This window comes from Crocodylus siamensis, chromosome 1, assembly GCF_052110815.1.
Source record: "Crocodylus siamensis isolate JL-2025a chromosome 1, ASM5211081v1, whole genome shotgun sequence".
Classification (NCBI taxonomy): Eukaryota; Metazoa; Chordata; order Crocodylia; family Crocodylidae; genus Crocodylus; species Crocodylus siamensis.
The window spans coordinates 307,460,172-307,476,964 of record NC_143395.1 but is presented as its reverse complement, the minus strand read 5'-3'; the positions used below and the strand labels follow the sequence as shown (position 1 = coordinate 307,476,964).

At 44.4% G+C, this 16,793-nt stretch overlaps 1 protein-coding gene across 2 annotated transcripts in view; it reads left to right on the top strand.

The window, feature by feature from the left end:
• Positions 1-16,793, top strand: part of ARHGEF7 (Rho guanine nucleotide exchange factor 7) — a 182,107-nt gene that overhangs the window by 15,815 nt on the left and 149,499 nt on the right. For both annotated transcript variants that reach the window (XM_090022132.1, XM_090022123.1), the window contains exon 2: positions 10,646-10,732. In XM_090022132.1, coding sequence (XP_089878258.1) covers positions 10,646-10,732 — 87 coding nt within the window. The remainder of the gene's footprint in view (positions 1-10,645; positions 10,733-16,793) is intronic.

Genomic DNA, 16,793 nt, shown 5'->3' with positions numbered 1-16,793 from the left:
GCGCTGTGCAGTATTAGCACTGTTAGGTGTACAAACAGCTACATAGGATTCGCAAGATAAACCTAGAGCTTTCAAATAGGAATCTGTAGTGTCAAAAACCTTCTGGCCAGTTGTGTGGTATTTCTGCGTTCTTTGTAACCAAAAAATTGCTCTATTATTTTTTCCATAGTTTAAAAACTGAATGAAACTAATTTCTGAAGCGGGGCACCACTAAAGTCAGAAGAGTTATAGAGAGGTGCCTAGAATCCAAAAAGATTGAAAACTACTGATGCAGAGCTTCCTCATACTGTAATACAAGTATTTAATAAGCAGTAATTGCTGCTTGTCTTATACGTACATTTTCACTGTGAACTATTGCTGATACATACACTCTACATTTTATACGACGGGGTAGGTAGCCCCTGGTGCAGGTGCCAGAGCATGGCTTATGTAGACATTCTTCTTCACAGGTGCACCTTGGGGAGCCAGGGCTGCACTGCCACAACAAGGATTGGTCCCCTTGCAGCTCCCCCAACATCAACCCCGGCACGCCAACATTTTACAAGCTGAGGTAGCAGGTGTTTTTGGCACTCTACCCAAAAATGTTACTGACCTGTTATAGGTTATTAGAAGTCAGTACCACAGAAGCGATAGGATTTCATCAATATGATTTTTGGTGCCACATAGATGTCTCCTTTTTAAAACAGCTAATTTTTAAGTAATTAGTGAACTAGAACTGGATTTTCAAATGAGCCTTGAGGAGGTTGTAATTGAATTCCCATTGGAAATCCCTGGATTAGAGTGCCTAACATGAGGGTGCTTAATGAAAAATCTCAGTTTACATTTTTAGTGTAACTATGTATGAAAGACCTGCTTTAAGACTTACTTAAATAAATGGAAAGAGGAGGGATATCCTTTTAAGTTTTTAGTGATTTAAAATCCAGATCCTTAGCTGTTGTGGATTGTAGCTGCAGATATTATGCTGCTTGGCTCTTGCTCTCTCTGAATCTTGTTAAGAAACAAATTCTGCTTTCTTCTCCATGGCTGTGAAGAGTTCCTCTTGTGTATATCCCTGTGCAGCTTAGTTTGTGAGAGCAAGGCACTGGTGACCTGGGATGGAGAGGAAAAACATGGGGAGTGACATGTGAGAGTACCTGTCACCATGTGAAATCACTAGGTATTGATGCCTAAGAGCTGAAGCACAGGAGCAGTCTGGAGGCTGATATAGCTTTAGGGCTGTAACAGGTACAGCAATGACTTCTGTGCTGCTCCAGAGCCCATGAGAGGTTTTCTTTCTTGACCTCACAGAAGAAACACAGCAGAAACTTGTGTACCAAGTCTAGCTACTTGGGTTTGATGCAAGAGACCATATTTAGCTGCTATCCCCAGTAATTTTCTGTATCATTGAGGTGCACTAATGTTAACATTTTCTTAATTCATCCTAAATATGTTGCCTGACATTATTTTGTTTCAAAAGTACCCGATAGTGGGGCATTGAAACATATGTATTTTATGCAATAAGCACAGATTGATAAATATGGTAGGGATGCCCTATTAGCCTTATTATATATTTGTAATACTTTTATTATGTAGGTTGCAGAAGCACTTGCACTGTACAAGTTGCTTTATGAATACAGAAAGGCTTATTTCCTGATATGTAAATCAGAGTTTAAAAAGTTTGTAGAGGGAACCAGATGTAGGTGAAAAAGTTGAGACCGTTGTGATAGTTGTACAATGCACTCAGTCTTTCCTAGGAATACAGCGACTTAAGTCAGCCCTCAGAAAGGTGTGCTAGGAAAAAAATCCTTTAAGGACTTTTAGTTAATCCTGCACTAGAAAGAGTTATGAGAAGGAATGAAATCATGAAGGAAGATGAACTTGGCATGACTATTTTAAAGTGTCTAATGCATCTTTCTCTCTAGTAGTTGGTAAATGCCTGTTGTGTTTTCCTGTCTTGTTTCTGAGAGAGTCTATTTACAGTTAGGCACATTGTATATCATGGCAGCTATAGGCTTGGTTTTCTTTTTAGGTGACCTGCAGTAAATTTTGGCTACAATCCAACCCCCTTATCTATTCTTTCTGCAGTTTCCAGCTTAAAATGTCCCAGTTGTTACACCCTTCTCGGATTTGACCTATTTCCTCAAGATAGAGAGGCTTTTTCTCTATCAAAGTTTCATACACTTGTATTTAAAGTTATGTTGCAGCTCCTTCTCTTTTATATTCTTTTATATGGAATCTCTATCCTGCCTACTTTGGACAGTTCCTCTTTCTGCTGTGTCCCTTTTCTGCTAGTTTTTCTTTAGAAAGCTCATAAAGTTAAATTAACCAAACTGAATGGTAAGGTTGCAATTAGTTATACAATATGTTATATATAAAATATGACATGCCACATTATTCTCCACCCTTCTCAGGTGGACTAAACTTTTGCTTGCATCTTCATTATTGCTTTGCAGCTATCAATTTGCAGCTACTCTGCTATCCATATTCCTAGAACTTTTCCCTGAGAGATTAAAACTTAATCAGAACCCATTTGCTGAGTAGTGCAAGTTGTTTCTCCTGCTTGAATTACCTTGCACTTGTCTCTTAGAATTCCACTTGTGTAGCCCCAGTCCCTAATTAGGTATTTGTTGGGTCCTTTTGGAATTCTTGTCTTTTCTAATCACTATTACTTTGCATTGTATTACTGTACCACTTGGAAGCCCCAGTCAAAAACTGAGGTCTTGTTTTGCTTAGTAGACTTGTGGGGAAAAGACAGGAGTGGGGATTACAAGAGCATAAGCAAGTTTCTTCTTCATAGACTTGTTGGCTCTGTATATTAAGCTTAACATGTAGTCTTGGATTGTGAGCAACTTTGCTGCCTCTTGTACTTATCTTTCAGGAAATTAGTGAATATAATGAACAACATCTTAGTGACTTCTAGGGTAGTCCATTATTGATCTCCTTTCACAATAAGAATTGGCTATTTATTCAGTTTCTTATCTGTATTTTAAATAAAATGTAGGCAAGACTTGAATGTGAGAGGTAAAGTTTCCGAGTTTTCTGTAGCTTCTTGGAAGGGGTGTTACCTGATGCCTTGTGAAACGATACCCACAGGGTGAGTTTTTTTTCTTCTTTAGTCACTACTTTTAAGCCAAATGAGGAAGATGATTACGGGGATTAATGTATGATTTTAAGATTTCCTAATAATACTTAAGTACATTTACTGATTCTCTTTGTAGGATCGTTTCTCAGGTCTCTGAACATCTACTAGGAGAGGAAGACTTGCATATATAAGAGTCTTTTATTTCATATTGGATGCAAATACAGCCTTGTCCAAAGGGCTGCGAAAATTTAATCTGTTGGGCCACTGATCTGACAACCAGTAAAGCTGGGGGTTGGAAACTGATTCCTTGTTTTGGGAGAGGAGGAATTGGATTCTTAAAGATTGTCTAAGTTCACTGATCACGTCTTCCTTTTTTGTCAGACCTGAGACTTCTGGAAAAGTCTAAAACATTTTGAAAATAATCTGTGACCCACATTTGATGGCAGAGGATGTTGTTGTGCCTTTGTGTGTTTAGCATCCCTAACATGCTCTTTGTTTGGTTTCTTACTACATGCTATGTTCACTTATGAGTAGGGACCTACTGAATTCAGAGGAAAGTGGGCTGCACAGCAGCTCCTTTAATTTTTCAGGTTCCCCCATGCCCTCCCCCTGCTGATTGGCAGAGGGGCCCTGCTGCTCACTCCCGATCATCAGGGAGGCAAAAACTGTGGTTTTAAATGGTGTCGTTTTTGCCTTCTGGCCAGTCAGCAACAAACAGCAGGGCCACCGGGGACCCTCAGCTAATCAGCAGTGGTAGGGTTACCATATTTCCAGTTCCGAAAAAGAGGACACCTGTCAGGGAGGGAGGTGGTAATATGACTGGGGGGGCAGTGATATGCCCATGTCCTCCCCCCCACCCCTCCTCTCCCCGCCCTGCTGGTGCTCCTCACTCCAGACCCATAGTCACTCTGGCCCTGCTGATGCCTTTCACTCCCAACCCACAGCCCCCTGGCACTGCCTGTTTCCTGCATTCCCAACCCATAGTCTCCTGCCCTTCTGGCACCCCCCAGTTCCAAACCACAGACCCCCAGCCCTTCCAGTGCCCCTCCCTCCAGACCTGCAGCCCCTTACTCCCTCAGCCCTGCTGGTGCCTCTCACTCTTGACCCACAGCTCCCTGCTCCCCCCAGCCCCTGCAGGCGTCTCCCACCTGCCCTGCCTCTGAGCACAGGCAGTGGCATGGCCCTGCCACACGGCACCCTGCTGGCCCTGCCCTGCTCCCTTCCCCCACTGGAGGAGCAAGCGCCTTCCCTGTCCTCCTGCAGCCCAGTGCTGGCGAAAACTTTTATGCTGAGCAAAGCAAAATCCTAAATCCTGGGCATTTGTTGATATTTAAATAAATGGCTGGACGGAGCTGGGAGGACTCAACCTGGATATATGGTAACCCTAAGAAATGATGGGAGACGGGGTGCATGGGGGAACCTGCAAGATTAAAGGAGCTGACATGCAGTCTACTTACACCATGAATTCAGTAGGTCCCTACCTATGAGAGAAGGTAGCTGATCCAGAAGTCAGAGACTGTCTTAATTTTTAAACTTCTAAATGCTATCCCAGGACTTTGGGATAAATATTATTGCTTGTTAAAATGATAATCTTGATATTTTAAAAGATGCTACTTATTTGATGCATGAGGAATGCATTTCTAATGAGGAAGACTTAAGTTTGTAGTGATTTTTTTACATGTTCTTCCTGTTTTGGCACGAATAATGCATAATTTGAAGGGAGTGATCCTTACTATGAAGAGTGATTTTGATTGAAGTGGAGACAATTGGGTAGAAGATTAAAAAAGCCAACAATGATAAATTGATTAGAAGGCATGAGCTGTAAAGGGAGATGGTGAGAATAATATATATGCAGTTTACAGAAAAGATGTCGAAGGTGTGTGGGGGGGGGAAGGGAGGCTATTATCCCATAAATTCTGGAGAGAGAACGACACAAAGAAACAACTATCTCTGGTGGCAGAATAGGAGTCTGCACGTACAGGGGAAATGGAAAGTGTGAATTTAAGTTTTTATGACAATCTTTTCTAATAGCTGGTATTGTTAAACGAGGGATTAATTGGTTCAGGGAGTGTTGAGGTCTCATCACTACTGGTTTTCAAAAGTAAATCAGGCAAAACAATTAGGAGATATAACAATCAATACAAAAAGAATAAACTAATGCAAGAGGGATGAACTTGACGTTTCTTTCAGGGGTTTGATTGTGCCACAGAATTATTGAGGTTCCTGCTCATGGTGTAGTTTGTGACATTTTTCTTGTTTTTAAATTTATTTCTGACTGATTCCAAGAGGGTATAGTTAATAGATGTACTACAGAAACATCAAACGACTTAATTACAGAAAGATGGGAAGAAAAATCATTAAGCAGACTATTGTGTTTGATAGAGCATTAGTAAACAAAGTTAGTGTAAGCAGCAACTTGAAGTTTTTGCAGATCCTCTATTATAAAGGTCTTGAAAGGCAAGATTAGAGATTGTGTTCTCTGAAGTTCAACACTTATTGTAAACCTCAGATCTTTTTGCCTGCTGTCACTTGGATGTTGTGTTAGAAGTGCTAGCATTGGTTGTGTCTGTATTCTGCCCCAATTGAGGGAGAATACAGCTGAAACATCTGGAGGCAGTGGGTGGTTCAATATTTCTAATAATTCCATTTTTCCTGATTCAACTAAGTCCTTTCCTTTTATTTATTTATACTGTCATGGTAACTAAAGTGTCCTTGGCACTGTATAAACAGGTAAGAAGATCTTGGTATTGTCACTTCAGGAGTTAAACAGTCTGAAAGAATCTCAGGTCCTAAGTGTTATGGCATTAGACATGCATGCAGAATTTCTGTAAGTGGGGACAACATGTATAGATGAATAAAAGTCCCCTCTTGAAAAGTTTGTATTCAGAAGTCACTATATTTGGTAGTGCTAAGACCCTTCATCTTCCAATGACTCCCCCGTGCTTCTATATAAGGCTTTCTCTGTCAAGCTTACCTATTTATTCAGGGCCTGCTCTGCCCTGCTACTCAGGTGAGCAGAAGTCTTTGCCTCTGTCTTCCTAAGTAGGGACCAGAACAGCCACCTCCCTGCTGGGCCCCCCTCGGGCCCTGGGGGAGGCACACCTGGGCCATGGGTTAGCGAGGATTTAGTTAGGGAGGTTCTGGAGAGGTTGGACGTATTCAAGTCAGCTGGTCCGGATGATCTCCACCCTAGAGTTCTAAAGGAACTGGCCGAGGTCATTGCAAGTCCCCTGGCACAACTTTACGAGCACTCGTGGTGCTCTGGTGAGGTACCGGAGGACTGGAAGAGGGCCAATGTGGTCCCCATCTTCAAAAAAGGCAGGAAGGAGGACCCGGGAAACTATAGGCCGGTTAGTCTTACCTCGATCCTAGGCAAGCTGTTTGAGAAAATTATGCTGGCACACATCCAGGAGGGGCCAGCAGGGCACTGCATGCTTAGGGGCAACCAACACGGGTTCATCAGTGGCAGGTCCTGTCAGACCAACCTGGTGGCCTTTTACGATCAGATCACCAGATCATTAGATGCAGGGGTAGCAGTGGATATAGTCTTCCTGGACTTCCGGAAGGCTTTTGACACTGTCTCTCACCCCGTTCTCATTAAGAAACTGGGGGGCTGTGGTGTAGACACCCACACAGTCAAATGGGGCGCCAACTGGCTGGTGGGCTGCACCCAGAGGGTGGTAGTGGATGGGTCCTTCTCAACCTGGAAGGACGTGGGCAGTGGGGTTCCGCAGGGCTCAGTCTTCGGGCCCGCACTGTTCAACATCTTCATCAGCGATTTGGACGAGGGGGTAAAAAGCACCCTGTTCAAATTTGCTGATGACACTAAGATGTGGGGGGACGTGGGCACACTGGAAGGATGCAACAGGCTACAATCAGACCTCGACAGGTTACAAGGGTGGGCGGACGAGAATAGGATGGGTTTCAACACAGACAAGTGCAAGGTGTTGCACCTCGGGAGGAACAATCGGCACCATACCTACAGGTTAGGGAACTCCCCTCTTGTCAGCACGGAGGCGGAAAAGGATCTGGGGGTCATCATTGACTCCAAGATGAACATGGGCCGGCAGTGTGGAGAGGCAGTTAGGAAGGCCAGCCGCACCTTGGCATGCATCCACAGATGCATCTCGAGCAGGTCCAAAGAGGTGATCCTCCCCCTCTATGCGGCACTGGTCAGGCCGCAGCTGGAGCATTGCATCCAGTTCTGGACGCTACACTTCAAGAGGGATGTCGACAGCATGGAGAGGGTCCAGAGGAGGGCCACTCGTATGATCAGGGGACAACAGGGCAGGCCCTATGAGGAGAGGCTACGGGACCTGAACCTGTTCAGCCTCCAAAAGAGAAAGCTGAGGGGGGATCTTGTGGCCTGTTATAAACTAGTCAGGGGGGATCAGCAGGCATTGGGGGAGTCACGGTTCCCCCGAGCACCGCCAGGAGTGACCAGGAATAATGGTCACAAGCTGGCAGAGGGTAGATTTAGGTTAGATATCAGGAGGCGCTACTTCACAGTCAGGGCGGCTAGGGTCTGGAACCAGCTTCCAAGAGAAGTGGTGCAGGCTCCTACCCTGGGGGTGTTTAAGAGGAGGTTAGATGAACATCTTGCTGGGGTCATTTGACCCCAGTATTCTTTCCTGACATGGCAGGGGGTCGGACTAGATGATCTGCTCAGGTCCCTTCTGACCCTAGAAACTATGAAATCACTGGGATTTATTTGTGAACTAAGATCTGGGTACTGCAGGTGTTCTGGGTACTGCAAGTGATCTAGGTGTATTCAAGCACATGCAGAATTTCACTCTAGTGAGTTGTCCCACTGAAGCCAATAGGACTAGTAACGTGTAACATTTGGCTTATTCAGTACGTAAGCATTTTTAGAAGTAGGCCTAAACTACCATTTGATATAAATAATGGTGTCAGAATGAATGATGATAAGTGGGGAGCAGACACTTTTCATTTTGTCTTTTATATTTCATATATTTCAATCAGATCTTTTTCTTCGTGAACTTAAATTTCAGAATTTGAAGAAATCACCATGGTCTGGTTGATTATAGGCACTGGTAATTAGTTTCTGTCAAATTCTAATGTCTGATACTAGCATTTTGATAACCAGTGCAGCAGCAGATACTGCTCCTTCTTTATTTTCTTGAGATTGCCCCACATGATTTTAATCAATAGGGTGAAAGTCTGCTCTCATAAACCATATTTCCTTGTATACAACACACACCCAAAGTTAGTCCCCCCAAATTGGAGTGTGTATTAAGCAGGTAAGATGATCTTCTGTCTGGAATAGAAGCATCCTGTGCTTGGATTCTTGCTATGCCCAGAGTGCATCTACATATACATTTAACACACTTTTCCTGATGTGAATTAAATTTAGAACCTCCAATCTGAGGTACAAAATAAATGCTCATTAGGCTGACCTAATGCGCAGTAGCAAAAGCGCATGCTCTTTTAGTGATGCTTAATATGCAGTAGCCTATTTTGCTGTGCATTAGTGTATTTGCGCATGCAAAAAACTAGAACTCTTGGTTCCAAAATGATCTTCTATTAGACCCACTAGAAAATGGCAAGAAAATTGTCCTTTTCTGCAAGCTTTTGGGATCAAAGTCCCTTTGTGAGGCTCTGGGAAAAGTGTAGATGGTACAAGGTGGTAAAAAGTCCCCCTAGGTAGGAAATAAACTTCATTTTTGCACAGAGGGAGCTGAAGATGGAAGGCTGTCCTTCTGGGTCCATGAGAGTCTTTGTGAGCTGTGTTGAGTAGCTCTTTGATGTGTTGATCAGGTAGAATTCCTTCCCTGGAGGTGTCAGATGGCAGGCAGGGAGGTAAGCCCTCCGCCCCCCCCCAAACCCCTTCCTTGTTGTTCTGCAATGAAGTTTAAAATCCAAAATTGGCTAAAAATCGGCATCTTCCATGTTTCAGGGGTGTACTTGGTAGTTGTGTTTATTTCCTACCTATGGGGATTTTTTACCATCTTGTACCATCTACACTTTTTCTAGAGCCTGACAAAGGGACTTTGATCCTGAAAGCTTGCAGAAAAGGACAATTTGCTTGCCATTTTCCAGTTGGTCTAATAAAAGGTATCATTTTGGAACCAAGAATTCTAGTTTTTAGTTATGTGTTTTTGTCTCAGACCAACATGGCTACCAAGTGAACCCCTGAGTGTATTTGCAGTTTTTTATGTAATGTTTTAATGTGCAGTAAAATAGGATACTGTGCATTAAAGTGCACATGTAGACATGTTCACAGAGTGCAGCAGCTGCTGTATTACTATTTGAATGAGCTGCTGTGTTTATTGTTCTTTACCGAGAGGAGTTAGTGGTAGTCTCTTTTTTTAATGATCTTGATATTCCACTAACCAGACTAACCTTTGTTAGGGCAACTTTGCCTTCAGCTGTTTGCTGCAGGGAGGGGGGGGGGAGGGGTCTTCCCCTCCTACTTCAGTTCTGGTGACTCTTTAGCTCAGCTGTTCTCAACCTTTGGTAGATTCCAAAGCTGCCGCTTTGGTAGATTCAAGGTGCCCCTCAGAGCGTGACAGCTCTTTGTCAACTCTTGTCTCTTGACTACGGAAAAAATAATAAGATTTTCTGTTGCAGAGAACTCTGAAAAATCACAACTATGGATTCATATTTGAAATTTGGGGGTTTTATCTTGTGAATTGTGTGTGCATACTTACCAGTGCTAGCACTGCAGGGCACCCCTGAAAGTATCTCATGGTGCTGCAGTGCCATGGCACCCTGCTTGTGAATCACTGCTTTAGCTTATTTCACAGAAGTCCACCTATGCAGGGCAGTCTTAGCAGCAGTTTGGGTTTCATCCTTAGCGAAGCAGAAAAGAAGGGTGAATTTGGCTCCATGGAGCCATAGCTCTGGAAAGATCGTTTTTCCTTTGCTCTTCAGAAGCAAGATGAGGCTTCTGCTCCAGGGCGGGTCATAGGCCAGATAATACAGGGTAACTGACTTCCCCATGTCACAGCGAATGATGCCCGAGGGAGCAGAGCACATCCACTAGCCAGAGACCTGCTCTTCCCTCAGATTGAAATGGGGTCCTGGTCGACACCCTGTGAAGCTTATCTGGGCACAAGACCCAGAGGTAGAAGAGGGCTCGTATCCTTTGAGCATCTGCCAAAACACTGCCCGTTTGCCTCCGGCTTTCAGCCTGGGGTGCCCGGGGCTCTGGCGAAAGGGAGCGTGTCCGGCCGGGCCGGTCGCTCTCAACTTCGAGCCGTGGGTTGGGGGTGGCCCCCCAGGCCGGGGTCGCCGCCATCTTAGCCCGGCAGGGCTCCCGGGCAGTTGCGCTGCCGCCTGCCGGGGTCCGACTGCCGCGCGCACCGGGCGGTTGGGGGGGGGAGGGGTGGGGGGTCCAAGGTACCACAGCCCCGCGCACCGTTCCCTGCCGCAGGGGGAGGGGAGCGGGGCCCCACCTCTTGTTCCCTGACGTCACTTCCGGGCGCCCCCCATGTTTACTTCCCGGGTCAGCCCGAGAAGGAAGCAGCTACTGCTGCTGCTGCTGCCAGCGGAGGGAGCCGGGTCCGGGCCGGGGCTGCCACTGTGTCCCGTCCCACGCTGAAGCGGCCGCTTGTGTTGCAGGTGTACCCGGAGCCGCGCACCGAGACTGAGTGTCTGAGCAACATCCGCGAGTTCCTGCGGGGCTGCGGCGCCTCCCTCCGCCTCGAGGTGAGTAAGTGAGCGAGTGAGCGGGGCCGGGCGGGTAAGGGGGGAAGGCGGGGGCTGGAGTGAGCCGGGCGGGGAAGGTGCTGGTGCCCTCGACCCCCCCCCCCCTTAACCTCCCTTTGCTCCAGGCTGGCGGGGAGGGAGTCCTGCCAGCTACTTCGAGGCTGGGCTGTCTCTTGAGGCTGGGCTGGTGGGGGAGCTTGGCCCTGCCTGTTGTATGGGTATAGGGGAGGGTGCCAAGCTTGGGAGTTGTGCCTGTTCCCTTGTTCAGGATGGGGAGGCTGTTTTTTGCATGTGGCTAAGGGACTTGGCTAAGTGCCTCCCCCCATATGGCTTCTCTGCAGGAGGCAGGGCAGAGCAGCTCCCTTTCTCTCACCTCCCAGGCCAGTGATTCTCAACCTGTGGGTCATGACCGAAAAGTGAGTTGGAAGAACATATGAAAGGGTCCTGAATAAACTTATAAAATGGATTATCCTATACAGGGGAAAAATGTGGGAAGCCACAGGTTTTCCCTTGCAGGCTGGCAGAACTCCAGCCTGTGAGGAGCTGCTTGGGGTGGGGCCCCCATGCACCACAGTCTGGGGGCAGGGGCCAGTGGGTCAGGAGTGAGGGGCACTGGATCAGGACTGGCCATTAATGTTTACAAGTGGGTCCTGCTACAAAAAAGGTTGAGAACTGCTGTCCAGGGCTATGTGGCTTGGAGAGGCACAGGTTTTGCTGTGCCTCTGATTTTTATCTTCAAAGGTGCCATTGGGCCCTGCCTCCCTCCTGCCTTCAGGCTTGTGCAGTTTTGATACCATCTTCCTCAAGCAATGTTTAACCTCTCGTATTTGTGTGATGTTGTCACCCGCCCATGTCTCCTAGTGACAGAAGCCGGCTCTGGCAATCAAGTAAATCTGTCATATCCCTTTTTGTAGTTTCTCTTGGAGAAGTCTCTGCAAGGCTTGGGGCTTTAATACACTGTAGAGTTGCAGGATGCGTCTAGGCCACAGTCCTGGTGCTCCTAGGTCATGCATATGCCATGAATATGCACTCGGGTTCCTTGAATACTAAGGTATGAGACATCGCTTTTGTAAGTCTTCCAGCACCATTCTTTCTTTTTACTGTCTAAGAAGGGTATTAGCACATCTTACCTGAGGCGTTGCCTGTTATCTTCTGCTTTGTATGTTTGTATCTGATTAAGGCAAGTAGGTGTCTATTTAAATTTTCAGTGGTGGATGTGTTGACAAGCATTGGTATGGTTCAGATGATGGGAAAACAAGGGTAAAGAAAGAAGCTAAAGGAAAATGGAGAAAATAGAACCTCATATATCTTAATTTAGTAGGAGTTGCATGGGTTAAGAATGGTGCCAGAAGGAAAGCAAAAAATAGCTATTAAAAACCCCAAACAAAACAAACCTACATATGCTTCTCTGCAGGGAAAGGTTGCAGATTCATTATGAAGGGAGCTTGCAGCTTTTTTGGAGATGGGTATCAGAGCTTTCAAGCACGACAGGTTGGGAGTAGACATACTGAAGACTTTGCCAGTTCAATTTGTCTCCCACAGTTTCAGGAAGGCTTTACCAGACCACCTGCTTTGTGTGATGAAATAGCAAAACAAAACAACCTAAAAGGGATCTTTTTATTAACTCTTAACTGGGTCCCGAGGGCTTTGCAGCAGGATTCCTGGAACACCTCCTCCACCCTCCCCCCCTTTGTTCCTATCCTAGATTGAGGTAGCTGGCTATAGTAGCTTCCAGTATAGGTTTGATCAGGTTTCTTGCAGGACTAGGTCACATGCCACCTGAAGAAGAGACCCTGGCAGAAAAGAGCACCAAAATGCCAGGGCCAAAGGGGACCTTGTCCATGCTGAGATCTGGCCATACCACGCTGGCTAGACGAGCAGTACATGTGAGATTCCATGGGTTTGCTGTATCCCATTACAGGTCCCTCTTTGTGGAGAAGGGGGAGAGCAGTCAGACAGCAAAGCAAAGCAAGCTGACTTAGTAAGTGGTCTCTGCTCCCTTAACTTACTCTGGACTTCTCACCTGGCTCCTTGAACAAGATGCATACTTGCCTTTATGAAACATTGCTTTGGTCACTGGGATTCTATGAGATGATGTGGCTATGCCATGCTTTTGCTTATGTAACATACGAGATTTCATCATGTACCATTTAAAAAGTTGTTGGATTTTGGAGTGTGCACAAATAAGAAATATGGTAAGAGTAGCTTCTGCTGTTTATCGCCAAAAGTAAAATCTGCACAGAATCCACAGGGAGCAGAACAACGAGGAGTCTTGGCTTCCTACTTGCTGCTGCTACTCACTTACAAGGTGCGACCTACCTTCCCCCTCCCCAAATTTTGCCTTTCTAGATAAGGTATGTATCTTATTCTGGGGTTCATTTTAGGTGAGACAGTGTAGTTGGTGTTTTGTTTTTTTTTTCCCCGCTTGCTCTCAGGTTTTGTGAGACCATAAGTTTTCTCCATATGAAGTCTTCTCCTCTATCCACTAGCAATGGAGGCGGCATATGTAGAGTTTAAGGAACCAAAACAGAAATCCTCTGAAAAGAACGAACTCTTCAAGTGTGTTGCTTATTTCTGTAGCAAAGGTGTGGGTGTACCTGAGTTTACTGTGTGCTGCTGCTTCACTTATTGTGGAAAATGTTATGAACATACTGCTTTATCTTTTAAAGGCTTTCTTAAAGTGTTTGTTCAATGTTTTATTTAAGGTTGCAGAAGGTTTACTATACCCATTCCCATTTCTGATCATCAGAGCTGCTTCTTGGAAAGGGCCTGTGAAAGGAGACACTGTACAGACCAGGTTTGATGCTGAAAAAATGGAGTCAGTGGCACTGCCAGGACCCATATACCTGCATCCAGTTGATATTGTATACACAGATGTAGACACGGCCTCCTCAGAAGCACAGTTGTCAGATGGCAGGATTAAAAATGGTGTGGTCACAAAACCACCATTTGTTTAGCACTTGGATGTTTGATGTATCTGACTGGAACGCTTTGCTTGTACCATCCTTGTCTTGTGATTCTGGACGGAATTGTAGCATGGAAGGGATCTCAAGGGTCATCGTCATCTGATTCAATCTCGTGCACAAATATAGGTTTTGCTATTCCTGCACTTAATCTTCACTGGAGTCTTTCAGAGAGATTCTGCAACTTCCCTGGCAGCTTCTTCTCTGGTCTTAGTGTTTTTACAGTTAAGGTTTTCCTGTGACTTGCTCTAAATGTCTTTTGCTGTAGTTTTTAAACCCAGTGACATCTGTTCTGCCTCTTTGTGGCAAGGGAGAGCAGTCTTTCTTCATTTTCTTTATGATGGCATTTCATGTGCGTTCTGAGATGTTGGGTTTTTGTTTTTTTTTAATAGTTCCAGGAACCATCCTCTCAGCAACTCCCTCATCACAGTGATAAGTGTTACTTAAAAGGCCACAGTATGTCAGAAATGAAAAGCATGAGTGGAGAAATATGCCAATTTAAGGAACAGAGAAGGTTATTTAGGGAACAGTTTCATCCAAGTTCGTTGATTTGATTATGAAGGTGGATTCTTCACTGTCTGAAGCATAGGGAAAGCTGATATATTCCAAGAGCTGTATGTAGGTCCAGTCCTGATTTTGTCCATGATGTACCAGTAAAGACTTTTTGTCAAGTTAAGAAACCTTCAGCCAAGCTGTGAGCATCTTTTGCCTTTGTCCAGCAACAGAAAACAAAAGCTGGCTGCGTAGCAAAAGGGCAGATTTTGCAGTCTGGTGTCTTCAGGTAAAAGAATTGGGAGTGAATTCCTTACTTCTGCGGATGTTTGCATCCAGGATCCAGCACAAATATCGAAGTCTTATTCCAAACGAAGCCATTGTTTTTTCCATGGCCAAAAACAGGCCATTCTTTTTTGTTCAAAATATTCTCTGGTATCAAAAAAAGTGAACTGGATACCTTGCATTATTCAAATATGTCCTGGCTCATGGGTAATTTATGCAGCAATCGCCATTTGGTTAGTCCTCCCCTAGGAGGACTCTACTCCGCACAGAATTTTGGTCCTCAAGTCTCAGAAAAATGAAATATAGTTGTATGATATTAGCACAGGGTGGGCAAAGTCCAGCCCATGGGCTGGCAACCAGACTCCATTTCCCAGCAGCCCCTGCCCATATGGCTGGGGTTGGTCTCCATGGTGACCTCAGCTGTACATGTGCTGTGATAGCACAAGGCTAGGTGTGCCATGGAGACCAGCCTCAGCCATGCTGGCATGGGGCAGGGCAGGGGACTGTTCTGGAGCCCCTGGGATTTTACAGTGGGGGCAGCTTGGTCCAAGGCCAGGGAAGAGCTGTGATCTGTGGCCTGCATGGTCCAGACAGGGAAAGCAACTAAACTGTCTTTTTTTCTAAAACTAAAAATCTTTACATGGAGCTACCATGTGTTTACAGCTTGCACTGGCTGTACATCTCGGGAATAGTTAGAGCTGACAGAAGTTCCCTATATTTTGGAGATCTGGTATATTCCTTTCCTATTTCTTTTTCACATCTGGGAATCACTGTATTCCAATATTCACAGTTATTTGTGTAACATAAAACATAGATTTGCGGCTCTGACTGAGTAGGTAGGTGAACAAAATATACAGATCGAGAGACTAATGAAACATGACTCTTTAGAATGTGAACCTTAGTGAAAAGCCTGATAACATGGTCATGCAGCCAAACTACACCTCTCTGTTGCACATGATCTTTCACATCAGGAGGCTCTATTTGAAATGCACCAATGTAGTACATTGTTCTTGGAGCCAAAAAAAAGTTGTTATTTTTTCATTATTATCTATGATAGATGCTGCAGAGCAAGAAATTAAAAAACAACTCAACTGGGTGCTGCATTCAGTGTTGATTCTGGGAGAGCCAAGCAGAACAGATTTAAAATTTCTTGCAATTGGATTTGTTTTAGGACTTAAAAGCATGTAAATTGTTAGTATCAGTTTACCTTCAAAAGATGTACAGTGCTGTTAGGTGTCAAAAAAGACATTCATCTTCAAATCAAGCTCCTTGTCAGAGATTCTAACCTAGCTTTCTGTTAAAGATGAAAGTTCTAAGAATGTTCATGATGAGGTATCAACAAGATGCTTACAAGCTAGAAAATCGATAGTGGTCCAAGGTGTACAACCATCAAGATCTTTACTTCAAGCATTCAAAAAACGAATGTGTTTTGCCTTTGCATTGACTGGATCCTTCCAACCTAATGGCACTTAGGACTATATCTGACAAGCCGAGCCTTTCAAAATGTTACAACTGCATCTGAATATTCCATTTGTATTGGATTCCCTCTATTGCAGGGGTGGACAAAATGGCAAATCCGGACAGTGGCCTACTCATTGATTATGCAGAAACACCCATAATATGTTTTGGAACTTGTGGTAGAGGTAACTATCTTTTATTAGAGCAACTAGATTTTTCACACACACAAAAAAAAAGTTCTTTCTGCAAAAAAAAAATCCTTTAAATACATTTTTTTTGCAATCTAATTTCTCTAATAAAAGATATTATCTCTACCATGAGTTAAGGTTCCTTTTGCATCTAGAGCAACACGGGTACAACCTGGATACCTGACACAATGTCTCCTCATTCATGCTTTGTTTTCCTTGTTCTTGTGTACACTACCATTGGACATTGCATAGTAATAGTTGTCTTTGCCTGGTAGGTTTAGTTCTTGGCCTATTACTTTCTGCTAAAATTTGCAACACTGTGTGTGTATAGGATGTAAATCTTAATCTTCTTTTCTTTTCCATGTAGATTCATAGTCAAATCAGTAGGATTTTGTATAAGACTTAATTGTGTGGTCATGGATCTGTTTGGGTAATCCTAATCCTAATACTGTATCTTTTGTACAGTTTAACTATGGATTGCATTGAAGCCAGGATTAATGATGTAGTACTAATTGCAGTTGTGAATTAAAGTGCAGTGTGAGAGAACTTAAATTCAGCAAAAACTTGACTAATTTTTCTTTTCTGACAAAAACTATGCCTGAGTGGTGTTTATGCAGGTGATTGAATTCCTGTAGAAAAAATGGCTTGCACCTGAAATAAGTTCAAGGCTACATA